We start from the raw sequence: 16184 nt of genomic DNA, 5'->3' as shown, positions 1-16184 counted from the left end.
TCTATGACAGAGTAATGGTCTTTAATTTTCCATTAAAGGCGTTCGTGTAGAATACGAAATGTCACTGTTTGTTTGGGAGCTTCAATACTTGTTCATTTCAAATAAATAAGTAGTGTTGTGAATATTTTGCAATCCCCAATTAATTATAACAAATTTGGTTGCTAGTTCTTTAGGTAACGCATTATCATTGAGTGTTGAAATGTTTTTTACGATCACTATAATTTGTTCCTGCTATTAAGATGCTCAAAATTGTCCTCGTCCTCGAAGTAATCCCTCCATCTATCCATTATTATATTTTCTTCCGTGATTATATTCCCTACCTAGTTTTTATAAGCATCATCTTATAAACCTTTTATTTATCCATCCAAATAGAAGGGTATAAAAATAATGGATAACTAACCACGTATGGTATGAAAATTATCAAAAAAAAAAAGGAAAGAATGCATAAAGACAATAAAAAATTTCTCAAATACTTTACACATTAAACTTATATTTTAAGTTAATATAAAAAGTATTTGGTTCCAAAAGCACGACATAAAAAAACAAGTGATAAATTAATGGTAAGTAAAAACACATTTTCAATAATTATCTATTCGTATTTTATATGTCAAAAGGATTACTTTGTCATTGCGAACCGAATAGTAATTAGGTACAGTATCACCAATTTCCCGAAGCGTTCGTCATAAAGTCGACCGGTTAAGTAAAACCAGTAAGTAGGTAGACAGAATTGAATAATAATCAACCGAAAGCGAATCTGATACAACAAACTTTCCCCGTCTATTGCTATTCGGAACACTTTCCATTTTTGCCACAGAATTCGCTGGTTACCATCCTTTCATTTCATAATAGGCAGTAACATAGTATGAGGTAATGACCCACTGACAATGGCCTACTTAATGATTGTTATTATTACTAGATAGACGAGAGAAACAAATTGAAGTAAATAGGATAGGAACAAGAAGCAAACATTTAATAAATTATCAAATAAAGTTTATACTTCAAAACTTTGGTGTACTTATTTAATCCATTTGATTGTACATTAAATATTACGATTTCGAAAATTACGAAAATATAACAAACTATTACCAATAAATAGATCAAATATACAAGTTCAAGATATTTTTATGTTCTATAATGGGTACAAATCTGAGAATATGACGGAGGCCTAACTAATTCTAATCCTGCCTGAGCTATTGCAATGGCGAATCTATGACTGAATACGTTGATAAAACAGAACACTCTTGGACAACTTTTTCTTTTATTGCCTCGTGTAATATTACTCATATGTAATTGTGGCTCCTAATCGGATGAAATTACTTCTTCAGCACCAAAAATTATGATTATGATGACCTTCTCTGCTAAGATATACATTTGGAATTTTTTCGTCAGTGGTGATCATCGATGTTTCCACTTTTTACTATTTTGGTCTCTACTTTGTATTGATCCATAAAAAATCTTGTATACAAATTGTTTTCATCTTATCTATAATGTTTTGAAAGACTTCTGGAAATGTCTTCTAAATGTTTACTTTTGTCCAATCGTGGTGCTCATCATCTGTTCGGCAGTACCACATGGTATAAGACTTCGCTTGGTTCCTTCACCTGCATGATCTTCACATGAATATGTAACACCATCTTTTCACTATATTATATTATCCTGCAGATTTCCCCAATGTATCAATCAAATATTCATAAATATCCGTTGGGTTAAATTCTTTTAAACGCCGTGCGTTGCTCAACACGATCAATTCTGATACTGGTCTAAGTCGAGCTTATATTATAGGCACGATCCAACAGTCTCATAGTCTGGTGTGAGTCTATAGTAGACTACAATGTGACGTTATGACTTATAATACTTGACGGATTTTGATTCGGTTCAAAATATCAATTGGATTCGATATTCGTTATCGCAAAGTGTATATAAGCGATATTTTGATTTTACTACTCTCATTCCTCTCTTCTTTGATGAGTTAGGTACTTTTAACAATCTCATTCTTCTTTTTTTTTATAACGACATGATATGGTTAGATTTATCCATGATATTGTTTTATCTTTTCGAAGATAGTAGATGAATGAAGTCCAACTCATTTAGCTTGTATCGCGTCAGTAAGGCCTGAAAAATGTTCATTCGAATACGTTTTGGTTCAAAGTAAGCAAACGGCACCCAAAGCACAGATAAGCCAATATATGGCAAATACGCTCTTTTCATAAAACGATACCCTCTTCTATCTCCAATCTTAATCTAAAATAATGGTTGTTCATCACCATTTGGTGAACTTTTGCGATGAAATCACTGGTTATCGCAGTTTTTGACCGTCCTGAATGCTCGTCGTCAGTAAAGCTGATACGAACATATTTGAATTCAGTTGCCCAAAATTTTACGGTCATAAATGACAGCGCAGAGATAGAAACTAAGCTTCCGAAATGGTTGCCATTCTAGTAAGAATCTACGCAAATATATTCTACAATTTGTAATGTTGAGATGTGATAAAATTAAACTTGAAGAATAATTACAACTCTGTAAAAATTCTTATTAGGTTAATTCAATACATTCCCTTTATAATAAGTTGTAATATTAACAATAATGATAATAGTTTTGTGTTGGTTGGAGGAGTTGCTAGATTTACAAGTATTCATTTATTGCAAATTATTTACGAGTATAACTGTCCCCAATTTTCACCACATACCCATTTTCACAGTCATTCACTTTATAAGAATAACCGACTGACAGTCTATTTATTACAAGGAGTGTTAAAGACTGTATACGATAAGTCCATAAATTCAAATTAAACCCATTAGACTACACTGATTCGTCAGTCTTACAATTGCAAAATCACATAAAATATGTAAGCAAACCTAGTTATTGTGTTTAATATCCTAAATTATATTTGATTATAATAATAAAAGCTATTAAAGTTGTATAGTCATTGTAAATGAATTCGCCCACCTTTTACGTTTTTGTTCCGAGCAAATCTGAATTTGGTAAATTTGATTTGCTCAATTCCAACACGTTCAAGTCCGTTAGTTAAGTAGGTCGTTTAATTTCATACCTTTTCAAACAGATTTTCCTTTTGAAACGAGTTTGGAGGGTTTTAGTAAATAAAGGTCGAAAGTTGTGTTTAATAATAACAAATAAAAAACTGGCCAACATTATAAAGTTATGTAACGGAATGGAATGACAGCATACAAAATATAAATTAACAAGCTACAAGCGGATATATTAATCTCACAAACGAAATATTTACGCAATGACATTTTATATTTTAACAATATTTTACGTTTTTTGTTGAATACAGGTACTAGAAATAGAAGCAAGACCACTAACTTGTATTAAGATAACACCATATGAAATGAATTTTTAAACACTATGTTATTTCAATACGTTAGTTTAATAAATTAATTTCGCATTTTACATTAGAAAGTTTCATTCTAAATTATTCTACACTGATATCTACTAACTTAGCTCATTCATTTTTACATTTAAATTAATTAAACTATTAGAAGAAAGATTCGAAATGTGTTGATTTTTGCTCAAATTTAACCTTACGTGAAACAATTGAGATGTAATAAATCCAAGCGGACTAAAAATCCCTATATAGTCTGAGAGTTCGCGTGAACACTACGAAACCTAATGTAGTCACCAATCACATAGTATGTAAATATGTGTATATTAAGGTACCATGTACACCGCGACTCATAGGATCTATTCTTGCTGCTATACTGGGGATCTCAGTGTTTACAGCAACTCGTCTTAGTAAGTTCAGAATGTAGAATAGCTTTAGCTGGCAGAGATCTTCAGCTTTTTCTTCCTCTGTGTAAATAAATCTGCACACCACATAATCTGCTAAGGCTAGAGTCTTCAGGTGGGTGCCCCAATAGGACTCCTGTTAGTATTCGTAGATTGTTCTTAGTTAGGTTTATCCCTTCAGTAAATCTTCTATGGTTAAAGTTTCCCAGGAGAGTCCTTGTCTGTTTCAGCCCCTGTAGGTTTTCCCAATAATTGGTTTTGCTCTAACTTCTTTTCCAATGTTTTTTCCATTTTTCCAGAGCTTATCATCTCTTTCATTATTATTTATTTATTTATTTCATTATTCATTATTTGTCTTGTCTAGCTGGTTTAGATTGTATCCACATTGGAGCGAAATCTAATAGTTGCTTGGATATCCGATAGGATGATGATCTTCTGTTTGCTATAGTTCCTTTCTGGATTGAACAGGGCACATTTTTGAATTGCATATATTTCCGCTTGAAAAATGTTTGGTGTGCTGCTCAAACTTTCAGATTGTTTGGTTCTAGGCCCGTACACTCCTATTCCAGTTCTGTCTGCTGTTTCGGAGTCATCCGTGTACCATTTGATGGTATTTCCGTTCATTTCTCAATCCCCATAGTAGCAGTGATTTTTTAGTAGAATAGTAGACACCTAGCATTGGCCACTCAATTCATTTTTCCATTGCTCAATCATGCAGGAATCAATATTGAGATTATTTTATATATGTTCAACAACGGCATTTAATCAGGAGGAACTAACAATGGTAGGAAGTTTTTACATGAATTGGCAATGGATTTGTCTAAAGAGCATTTAAGAAACCGGAAAGACAACCTACGGATAGTCGAAAGCGCATACATGACTTATTTAGTAGACCATTCATAGAACCGACAAAGAAGATGCCCATAACAAGTCAGGACGTTTATTTCTTTTGCTTTTATTTCCTTAACAAGTAAAAGGTCTGATAACGCTGGTCCGCCCCCGATTCCTTTACAATGAAAAATTGAAAAACATATAATTTTTATCCACTATAGTCAAATAACAAGATCTAATGTAGTTTAAATAGATATAACAGGCTTATTTCTCACAGTCTCAGTTTCTAGCTGGAATAAGCAAGACGGAATTACAGTGGGGAAAATAATGGTAAAAAATGGACTGTACACATGTAGAACAAGACTTTGCTGTACTTTCAGTCTCTAAAGATGTTCATTTGATTATCGAAACTCGCGTCAGACAGTGTAATCACCGTCAGTTCCACAAATTCCAACTTAAACAAATATTCTCACAAAATAGCGGATTAAAATAGTTGGTAACGTATTTAAGACTAATATCTGTTCCCATGTATATTGAAAGGTATATAAACGTTTCAATGAGTATATTCATCTACTTCCTTCACTCGGTTAAACCTGTTTTGTAATGTATACAAAGATGACTCTATTCATAAGTTAGAATGGTTTGAATTCCATAGAGTTTGTTTGAATGAACAGTTTGTTCCTAGTTGATTACTTGTAAATAACTAACCACTTACAAGTTGATGAACTGTTTTCATCTCTTTCCTTAACAGATTGCGTTTCAAGAATTTATGGTTACGCCATTTCTGCGCCGTCGAATTAAGTGGGTGGGTGTAATACTGTTAAAATAAATCATGCTGCAATTTATCTAATTCCGAAAATTGTACATCTTTCAAAGACGGCTTCTTTCCATGAGTATTGGTCATTTCGACGCGACGGTCATATTTCCTAATCAAACCTTTAAAGTGTCCAGGGCAGTTGGGCACACGATTTACGGAGAAATAAGAACTACCTGCCTTGTCAAAAACTCACTTTGCACATTATATTGAAGAAATTGTTGGTATACGCATCATAGAATTCCTGTTGAGTACGCATAGAAAAAATAAATAATTTATAATAGTTACAGTTACAGTTGCAAAGATAAAGAAGCAGTTGCATTAGGAACAGATTACGAACTTGTTTTGAACTTTCATAGTAGCTACAACCATCTGGCTCCTAAAATCATTGAAGTAAAAGTACCATTTTTTTAAATATTTTGACCATATTATCATTTCTTTAATTACGAAAATTCGAAAATGGATTGAACTAGAAGGCAAAGGCTGACATTGCAGAACAACCCAGGAAAATTACCAATCGCGGTCTTGCTGAAAAATTTGACTTGATGTAATTGCCAATAGATTTTAATCCTCACAGGGTCGTAGTGGTTCTTGAGTTAAGTCATTTCAACAGTTAGAAGGGATTTGCGATCGAATTTGTGTTGTTTTTGGTTAGCACACAGAATATTGTTAATCCAAATTACGAAACCCATTTTAATATTATACTATCGATAAAAAACTATACAAAAAAGTTACTTGAGCTAAATGTGTTTTGCATTGCACTTAAACATATTCCTAATTTTAATAATTTTTACTGCAATTTAAAATAAATGAATAGTTCAGGCAACTTAGGAAACCGTCACCAATTTTTTCCTGTAAGTTATATCATGTCCCTAATCGAAATCATATCGATCCATGACAACGAAAATATGAATTAATTTATAAATTGAATTCAATAACCTAACAAATCAATCATGAACTATAAAATTGATGATTTTTTTTAAATTGTTCGGTTTTAGGAGACCTATTTTCTATTTTTCATAGTTAAGTTACCATTTTTCAACAAAAAACTCGAAAAACTTTTTTTTAGATAAAGCATTAAGAAATATGTAGATCAAATTGAAAAAAATTAGTTCATATTATCTATTGAACTACATTTACTTTGTGGATTACAGTAAACCGCATCTCTAATCTCTAAATTGATTGAAAAAAATATGTAAAAAAATTAGTTAATGCTGGTGCCATTTCAAATTTTCAGAACTGGAAAACACCAACTTTTTTCGAAACATTTTTTCTAAATTTTCGTATGTTGTTAATTTCATTTTCTTGTTTTATTGAACTTTTCGCATAAGTAAAAACAGTATCAAATTTTTCGACAATTTTCGTAAAATTAAAGGTTAAAGAAAATGATTTTGAAATCTACTTATAGAATGTTATAGGACATAAACTTTGACATCTACCTACAATATTTTTGCAATCTGCTAAGATAAAAAAGTTATCAGTGTAAAATTCTCGATTTTCGAATGCTCTAAGTTTTGATTGAAAGCTGCGTCGCCAACAGCGAATAAATTCTTTAAAGAATTTGTGAAAATGATCGTGGGTTGCTATCTATAGAATTATGATCTTAGTATCAGTGGTATAATTTACATATTCATATGAATATATTATAATTTTGACAACAGTGTACTGTACCTTGAGATCTTTAAAGAATATGGAATTCCTCGCCCAATCTACTTGCGAAAAGAGATTTTGGTCCAAAACTTTACACATGAGTTCAAATAAGTCCACTTCACACTGATTGTACGTCTGGTTTTGTAATAGAGTGTACAAAGAATTTTGCCATTCGCGATCGTCTATGGCTGCCACAAAGTTTCTAATGAGCGGCGACACTTTTGAGGATGGAACACTACCTCCCGTCACTAAAGAATCGAATTGGAACACTTTTGGACTAAGGGAATGAGGTGATGTGGTGGTAGAGTTGGCTTGAGCCCAGAGTTTGTTCTCAGGCCCCATAACCATGGAGGAATGACCTCCAGGTACGCCGACTATCTGAAGAGCTGGCTGCTGGTTCGAAGCTGGCTGTAGCATTGTTGTATTTACCTGGTACAAAAATAGTTTCTTAAATACAAAATAAAAGTCTGTGGAGAATAAAAGGTTTACACAACTTTGAATTAAAGTAGAGAAACTCATTTTAGGGAACGTTAAAATATTGAAATAAATGCTATACTTCAGAATATTTTAACAATTGACGCTTTATTGTTATTCAATAGTTGTTAACCTTTTACCTCCCACAGTATAATCTTTTATAATCAAACGAATGAGCGATTAATTTGTCCTACTTATCAAGTGATTGTACTTTAGTAAAATATATATTCCAACAACCCACCCCGAATAAAATACAATCAATTGGACGCAGAAAAAGTTTCAATTCGTTTATCTGTGAAAAATTCTTTTTGTCAACACAAATATTGCCATTCAAGTAAATTCGAGAGAGAGAGAAAGAGAAAGGTTTTAATACATTTCTAAAATAAGATCTGTTTTACCATTTTTCCTTTTTTATAGGGGGTATTTTCATTGTTTTCAAAACAAAGCACTAAAGCCCTCTCCCAACGGGGATAAGACTAAGACTGGTCATCAAAGACACCCTGTATAAAGTACCCAATAAGATAAAATGGTATGCAGAAAACCCTATAACTGTAATGTAATAGCGCCAAATGTCAATTCGGCTTTGCGTTTGGTAACTTGTTTTGAAGGTACAGAGACAAAATGAAATCAGCCTGCTGGATCGCCTCTGTTGCTCAAGATGTCGGAGAGGACTCCGGAACATCGACCAGAAAACATGCCACGCAATTGAGACATTATTCGTCGGTCTTTAGGTAGAATTTTGATGAAATATTTCCCTTATTAAGTGCTGACAGTGCATTAGCTGTTGGCTGTGGATCGCCAAATGCGTGTAATCTTCGCTCAGCCATGCTGAATCTCAACGAAAAGGTGGACGATTTTTCATCAAAAAAAATAATCGTTTGAAGGGCAAGCTATTAATTGGATTAATTTGGATTGGAGAATATGTGGCTCAAGCAGATCGGTGCAACGGCAACGTTGTTCAAACCTGAGCCGACATTCTGAAGGAAGCATTCGGGTCGCTTAATTTATCTTTTTACTGATTTCGCTGGCCAGCCAGATCACCTGATTTAATCGTCCCAGACTTCCCTATATTTGAGGTTTCTCGTTTAGGTTCAGACTTTTGAAGTCATGGAGGAGAATATTCGTTAAAAATGGGAGAACTTGTCGCTCTTGTTCTAGCAAGAGTGATGCGAAATGCCATAAAACAAGTCAATTAGGCATAGTATATTTTTCAACTTTAGCAGGGGCTAATTGAACGATATCATTTTCTCAATTTGATGGAAATAATTCTAATGGATTTCACAAGAATCAAAATTTTTATTAAAAAAAATCAGCCAGAACATTGTATGTATGATAAAAACTCAAGATATGCTTTTTTGTATTTGCACTAAAAATGAAAAAAAAATAACGATGAACATTACGAGATTAAGAGGAAAACAATGTTGTAAAAGAGAAACGTTGGTAATTTTGAATTCTGTTATAACAGTTTGAAACTTTTTCCTAATGTACTTCGTTATTGTATTTTATTTTAACTTATACAAATGACAAATTGATGGGTCGCTCATTCGCCCCCAAACGTCCGATACTAACCTGGCCCAAAGCGACCGCTATGGGACTCGGCGACGAATCAGGCGAGGAAGTGAGAGACGATACTTGAGGTATTTGAATTTCTTGCTTGATGTGAATATTTGCGAAAGGTGAAGTACCAGGTTGACCTGAGTACATCTCATTGCCGAGTCCGCCTCTTAATGTTTGCGCCGCCAACTGTCGCTGTCGCATTATTTGCAACTTCCGTGCTCGATCTCGTTTATACATCGGACCAAATTTGTTTCGACCTCCCCTCATTCTATCCGCCCTCACAGCTGAAATGAAAAATGAATGTTATTCACAATTCTACACAATGGTTATTTTCAAGTGAATATTTCATCTTCAAATGAAATTATTTAAGATAATATCGAATTGTCGTTGCGCGTGTAAAATCACCCATGTGCATATTTATTATATTTGCTTGATGAGCTAAGCTAGTACTATCTGATATGTGCTACTAACTTATTTTATATTGTTATTTGAGGTTGAGCAGTTTCTTCCCACTTCAATAAAATCTGGGGGCAAATATTACACGTGCAATGATGAAATATAAACGCTACATTGTTGTCACGGAATTACATTTGTCAAACTGGATTTTATCAGCAGTATTACAGAGGAAAACATTTTCAATAGTAGCTATATGAAGCAACTCAATATTTAGCACTAATAAAATATTAATAACGAACAGTTAATTGTGTTTGTTTGTGTCTTTAGCCACAAGATTTTGTAGTACTTTGAATCCAGCAAGTATATGATTGGATGTATTCTAGCCCACAGAACCTGCAGTTCCGAGCAGTTGCTTAATGTATCTATTCAAGCGAAAATGACCTGTTAAAGCTCTCAATGCAGACTTACTTTGACTGATGCATTCTTCTGGAGGTAGTTTCCAAGTAGCATCTTCGCTTGATTTAACCTACTATGTTGTTCCAGTAGTCTATTCACTTATTTTTTCCTATATTGTATCGATGCTAATTCTATAATAGGGTTATATATCATTCTATGGTATCCAAGTTCCCAAATACATAATATTTCTGTCCGGTTCTTCAAGTATATCTTAAGTATTTCCAAACTGGTTACAGATCATAGCGCTATATCTATATAGCATTTAATGGTATTATTTTTTGATCCCATTTCTTTTATTACTGCATTTTTAATTGAATTTCTAGCACTACGTTTTTTCTTATTCCATTATATGGCATGTTCTAGGGTTGCTGTTGTCTCACTATGGACGGTGAGACGTTTTATCGCAAAATTTTTCCTCTACTGAATCTATATCTCATTCTTCCTTTCACTCTATGGAGCGGCGTGAGTTTCAGAATTACTCTCATTGCTGTTAGAGGGCATGATTTCATTGCCTCTGAATTCGGGAGAGTTGTGAATCAATTTCCTCAAGTTAGTTCTGATATTTCACGTAACAGCTCCATGACAATATCATCAAGTGATTGTTTCAGTAACATATTATATAATAACAAAAAATATCGAAAGTACAGTAGAAAATTTTTTCAAAAGGACACGGTATGTCTCCGTACTCAATTTCTTGAACGTGTGTGAAAGTAAGAATAACATTATTATAGGAAGGCAAATGGTTTATTTCTTTATTAATTTGTTCCGAAACTAGACTTTCTCGATGCAAGATTAATTCTAGAGCCATTTCGTTCTGCAAAATTAACTATATCTTCCAAAATAGGTTATACAACTTTTTAATTCTAAATTTTTAAAATAGAATATACAGGGATTTAGATAATTATTAGCCGTATATTTTTATCTATTTTAATCAGATAATGATTATATACTGAGACATTGTTATTAAAATTATGAAACTCTGTTCACACAAAAGTAAAATTGAAAATAACATGTTTTGTTATAAACCGAACAGCATGCTTTTGACATTTCCATTTATGTCTATATAAAAAACCTAGTGTAAACCGCAATTTAACAAAATAATGCAGTGGATCTAGCGTGTTCTAATTTCAAAAGAATAGGAAGATTTTTTATAAAATAAATTCTTCATTTAAGAAATGTTTGATAAAATAAATACAATAGTAATTTTAGAAATGCAAATATACATGCTTGAAAATTAGATAAACTTTAATAACGATAACAGGAAAAATTGTGAAATAAAAGAACTAAGATGGAGCAACTATTCAGATCATTGAATGGTTTAAAGAATAACGCCATGTATTTATTTTAGACGAATAAATGAAAAGTCAAGCAGTGAATTCAAGTTAGAGACACCTCAATACATCTGCACTTTCAAACATACATACAAGGTGACGAGTTAGCAAAGATTATCAATTGAGATTTAAAATCATCATCAGTATTGTTATTCGCCCATTACCCATGGCGAAGTAACGAAGAAGAAATATTGAAATAAAAAGAATGGAGTAGGTATAAAGGGGACGTAGCTTACAGATGGATCCTGCATCAAAGGGAGAACTTCAGAGAAGCCCAAATGGAAGTTAAAATTTTTGACAATGAAACAAAAGCACTTAGTGAATACAAAATGTTTTATTGATTATTACTTATTCCTTACAAAAAATTCTCCTAGGAGCTATTTAACAAAACAAATGAAATCAAATAAACATTCTTCTCGCCTTTTTTCGGAAAATTTATTAATTAATCATTCACAGCAGATTTCAGTTAGTTGAGATGTTTGGACTCCGTTAACAATAGAGACAAATCTGAAAGCCGTTCTTGTCCCATTTCGGATTTTAAACATGTGTTTTCTCTCTTTGTTTGGTTTGTTCTAAAATAAAGGGGTTTGCCCTTAATATCAATTTAAAATTCACAAATATCTTTGTGAGATGCATGCTTTATAACTCTATTTGCTTCCGTATCGAGTGATATTGACAGAGTTTGAGTGCTGTGGGTAACATTTACCGAATTTTTTCGAGGTCTTCTATTTTTGATACAGCTATGGCTACGGCCCTGCGGTACAATGAAGTATAAATATATTCTCTAATATGTATTTGAGAAAAATAAGTGAAATTGCGGAATTAGAAACGAAAGATGAAAACAAAAACAAGCAAACATTAAGTGAAAGGGAAAAATTATGAGCATAAAAAAAACGAAAACTAATTTTTTTTCTTTTTCAAGTGATTACGAAAATTTTCTTTTTAAATATTATTTAATTAGTCAAAACTACAATTTAGCACTACAATGTTGTACTTTTGTAGTACGCATTTTTGTCCTAAAATGGTTATATAGCTACAGCTAGTTTTTTTTCCTGTTTTTTATGACATCAAGTTTAAGTAAACAACACGCTGCTAAAACTATTTTCATTGTTGAAAACAACGTACGTTATAGAAAAACTGTAGTGTACAAGTGATTTACATGGTTTAAAATGTCGATATGTCTATTGATAACAAACTTCGTTATCACAAGTTTTTAACCATTTCTACAAACGGATAGCAAAAATGTTTCAAGCAATGGATAAATGTTTTGGATGTAGTCGAGAGTATAGATTGCTGATGTTTTGTAATAAATTTTAAATTTTTAAAAACAACTCTTGCTCCCTTGTACAGCTTAGGCTTCCATTGCATAGGTAGTATTAAGTTGTTGCGTCATATTTTCTGTATAATCATTTTAGGCGAGGGTGAAGCAATTAACGGTATATTCTCTTTTTCAAAATAATTCATTTGTGAAATAGTAAAACAGTTTTTAATTTCATACAACTGCTAATACCTACAACGTTATAAAAATAGTTTTAAGACAGTTTTTATGGCGAAAGTTTTGACAATTTAGTTCAAATATGGAATAAGGTTATTTAAAACAGGTAGTTTTTTTCCTAAATTTGTCTTCAGTATAAATTCTTTACCTATAAACCAATAAATCATATATATAAAAGTGTCAGCTTGTCGAAAATAACAAAAAATTATGCTTTCGGGAGGACTATACACTTTTACCCATTATATATAATATTCTGTAATAAACTCTTACATATCTATTCAATTTTTCACTTTTAACTTATTTATTTTCGACGAGACTAAACATTTATTTGTGTTATCAAGTTTAGAAGTGAAAATCCAACACATTGCACTCTTCACACATTCCTACCCAGTGTCAAATTTATAAATTCGCGGCCTTTGTTAGTTGGCCGGAGTTGGTAATGGGGGCAAAGGATATCAGAATAGCTAAGAACTCGCAAATAAAATAGTAAAATGGCTGTGGTTTATTAGCCGGCGTCGTTGGCCTTGAAGAAAGTTTCTCATACTATAATTAGCACAATCGACTGCATGTTCTATTACAACCGATTCCTTGTGTACGTATGTATGCATTGCAATAAACACAATCGGGGATGTTTATATATTATTTGACTCGTCAAAATGTAATAATTCTGAATTATAACAGCGGCAAAGCACTGAGAAGAGTATAAGTAAGATATATGATCACGATTCTAACACCAATCTGACTAGATATAAGTGTGTTTATCTATTGTTCAATATTTCAATTATTGAAATTTAAATTATATAATTTTGAGTTAATTAGGTGTTACCAGCTACATCGGACCTTATTTAAATAAAAATTGCATCCATAGAATATTTTGCTGATAAGATTGACTATTATTAAGTAAATTATATCTTTAGTCATTCATGTCATGATTACACTGTCTGAAGCACGTTTAATTATTGAAGTTATCGTTTTCAGAGATCGAAGGTTCAGTATGAATATCAGCAACGTTCCAAAACTTATTCAAGGTAACGTAACTACTCGAAACCAATAATACGACTTTCTGTTCGTAGCTCATACAACATTTTTTCTACTATCACTTAATATTTATATCAAGCATTGAAATTTGAAAACTTTTAAATATGTCCATATGGTACTTTTCCCAACTTTCTGCATGTTACAGACAGCGCTAATAATTATAAAATGAAACTATTTGAATTATTATATATTTACATGTTATTATTACCAATTCATGTTTCCCACAGGCACCAGCAATTTCAATAATTATAAGAGTTGTCCAATGATGGTGCAAAGTCTCCATACACAGTGTCTAACTCGTCTTTCATATGCTTATGCCTTTCAAAAACAAATATTTAGTGACAAGTCAAGACTCAATTTTTTCAATTTCCAGTAAAATCTTTACAACGATTCACTCATACGATTCTTTAATTAGTTCATTTCCTCCCTGATAGAAAAATCTGTATATTTCTCATGTGAAAAGGTTTTCTACGTTTATATCAGATCCTTTGTTTTTCTAATATGTAGTTAATTTTTTAAACTTGCTTAAGTCAATCCCATTTTTCGCAGATAGTGTTGTTTATGATATGGAGACCATAAACCAGAGATTATTTGAGTAAGTTTTAGGAAATGTTTTGCAAATTTTCACTCATTCTACTCATTGTCTATTCTCTATGTAATTTAAATGCGTATATCGTGATATTATTATTTATATCTTGAGAAAACCTTTTAATCTGTCTGTTTAACTATTCAGATTTGTTTGTATTCTACTTACGTACATTAATGAAACATTGAAGCGCTAGAGCGATAACTGACGCTACTCAGTACTCAGTACTCAGTTTGTTACCAGCGACAAGCAATAAACTTAATTAAAGTAAATTTTGATCAAAATAATCGAAAACGGAACACAATATGAACGAAAAATGATTAATTAAGCCAAAAATATTATTGAGTACAACTATTCACTGATATAGAGTGAGTGTTTTAACATTAAAATTTTGTAGATATTTATACGCAACAATCAAGACTCAACGATCTATTCTTTTATGAAAATAAGGAAATTTCGGTAAACTACCAGTATGATGGGAAATGTAGGAGGCCCTAAATATTTTCAAAGTTCATTACTTGGTTCTATGCAGTCCTGAAAGAATCGCAAGTTTGTTCTTGATAGAATTCCATAATACTTCAGTTTCCGATATCCATTATCTTCTCTAAAATGCCTAATTGAAACTTCTACGTATTGTTCTAAGAATCTAAATCGTTCAGTATCAACAAAAGAGTAGGGGATTGTATGTTGAGTTAATGAAAATGAGAATGTTGAAACTATAATCAGTTGAATTAGAGATTATTTGCGTCACGACTAATTAATAATTTGCCGTAATTAGGATATAAAGTGTGGTCTAAAAGATTGATGAAAAAAAAACCCAAAATAAACTATAATGCAAAATATTCAAAGTAAAAATGAAAAATTATATAAATCAAAAACCTATAAAAGTAAAGGCTTAAATAATCCACGCGTTTTAACAATTCTACCATGTTGGATTTATTTCTGCCTTAATTCTTCAAGATTTGTAAGTCATTTCGATAAAAATTTTGTTTCACATAACTTAAAAAAAAGTGATTTTGAGATAAATCTTGCGATTTATGAAGATATTAGATCGTACAACGTTTCAATATTCAAAGTATTTTAACTTCAGATAGTCGGAAAGTCATAAAACTGCTTTATCTAATTTATCTGATCTAATTGAATATAGATTTCCCAATTATGTAGTGCCCATAACATTCCCGACCAAACGTTACCTATAACGTTATAATATGTACAAGGGTTGCTACTTAAGTTTGACATTTGTTATAGTGAACGTACTCAGATTGTTGTCATACAGGTGCTATTTGATTTGTTTATATACTTGAAACTTTTATCTTGGTCAAAGAACGGAATTAAGTCGCAAACATTTTCATGAGATAATTTTCTATGACATTCGACGTAGATTTAACCAACAGCAGTGTGCCGAACATTTTGCTGCCAAAAAGATTTACTTGCATTTGATACCGCATAATCGCTCTACAAAAGCTCGATTGGTGCCAAGAAATGCTGAAGAAATTCAATCGCGGTGCTTTGATAGAAGTCTATAAGGTCGTGACATGCGACAAATCCAATAAAAGTTGTTCACGCACAAAGGATTTCGAAGCAAATGATCGCCTGTTTCGTCGGAATAACGGACCGTCAATTCTGAATGGTACACCAGTATTTGTTTGCCAGAAGTGTTCGAAAAAATCAATAAAACCATTCGCAGAAGACGAGTCGTTCTTCGCCACGATAATACGAGCTCTGACACATCAGTTCAATCAGAAATGTTTTTGGATAGACAAAACATCAAATTGGCGGATCATCCGCTATTCAGTCCTTGTTTCACAC

At 32.2% G+C, this 16184-nt stretch overlaps 1 protein-coding gene across 3 annotated transcripts in view; it reads right to left on the bottom strand.

Moving 5' to 3' along the window:
- Positions 1 to 16184, bottom strand: part of LOC130903750 (nuclear hormone receptor FTZ-F1) — a 342850-nt gene that overhangs the window by 19390 nt on the left and 307276 nt on the right. For 2 of the 3 annotated variants that reach the window (XM_057816007.1, XM_057816004.1), the window contains 2 exons: positions 9086 to 9357; positions 7064 to 7471 (listed from right to left, as the gene is read on the bottom strand). In XM_057816007.1, coding sequence (XP_057671990.1) covers positions 7064 to 7471; positions 9086 to 9357 — 680 coding nt within the window. The remainder of the gene's footprint in view (positions 1 to 7063; positions 7472 to 9085; positions 9358 to 16184) is intronic. The other variant, XM_057816006.1, reaches the window with a different exon arrangement.

The sequence above is a fragment of the Diorhabda carinulata genome, chromosome 2 (assembly GCF_026250575.1).
Source record: "Diorhabda carinulata isolate Delta chromosome 2, icDioCari1.1, whole genome shotgun sequence".
NCBI lineage: Eukaryota > Metazoa > Arthropoda > Insecta > Coleoptera > Chrysomelidae > Diorhabda > Diorhabda carinulata.
Note: the sequence above shows the minus strand (reverse complement) of the source record. Positions and strands in the feature narration are given on the sequence as shown.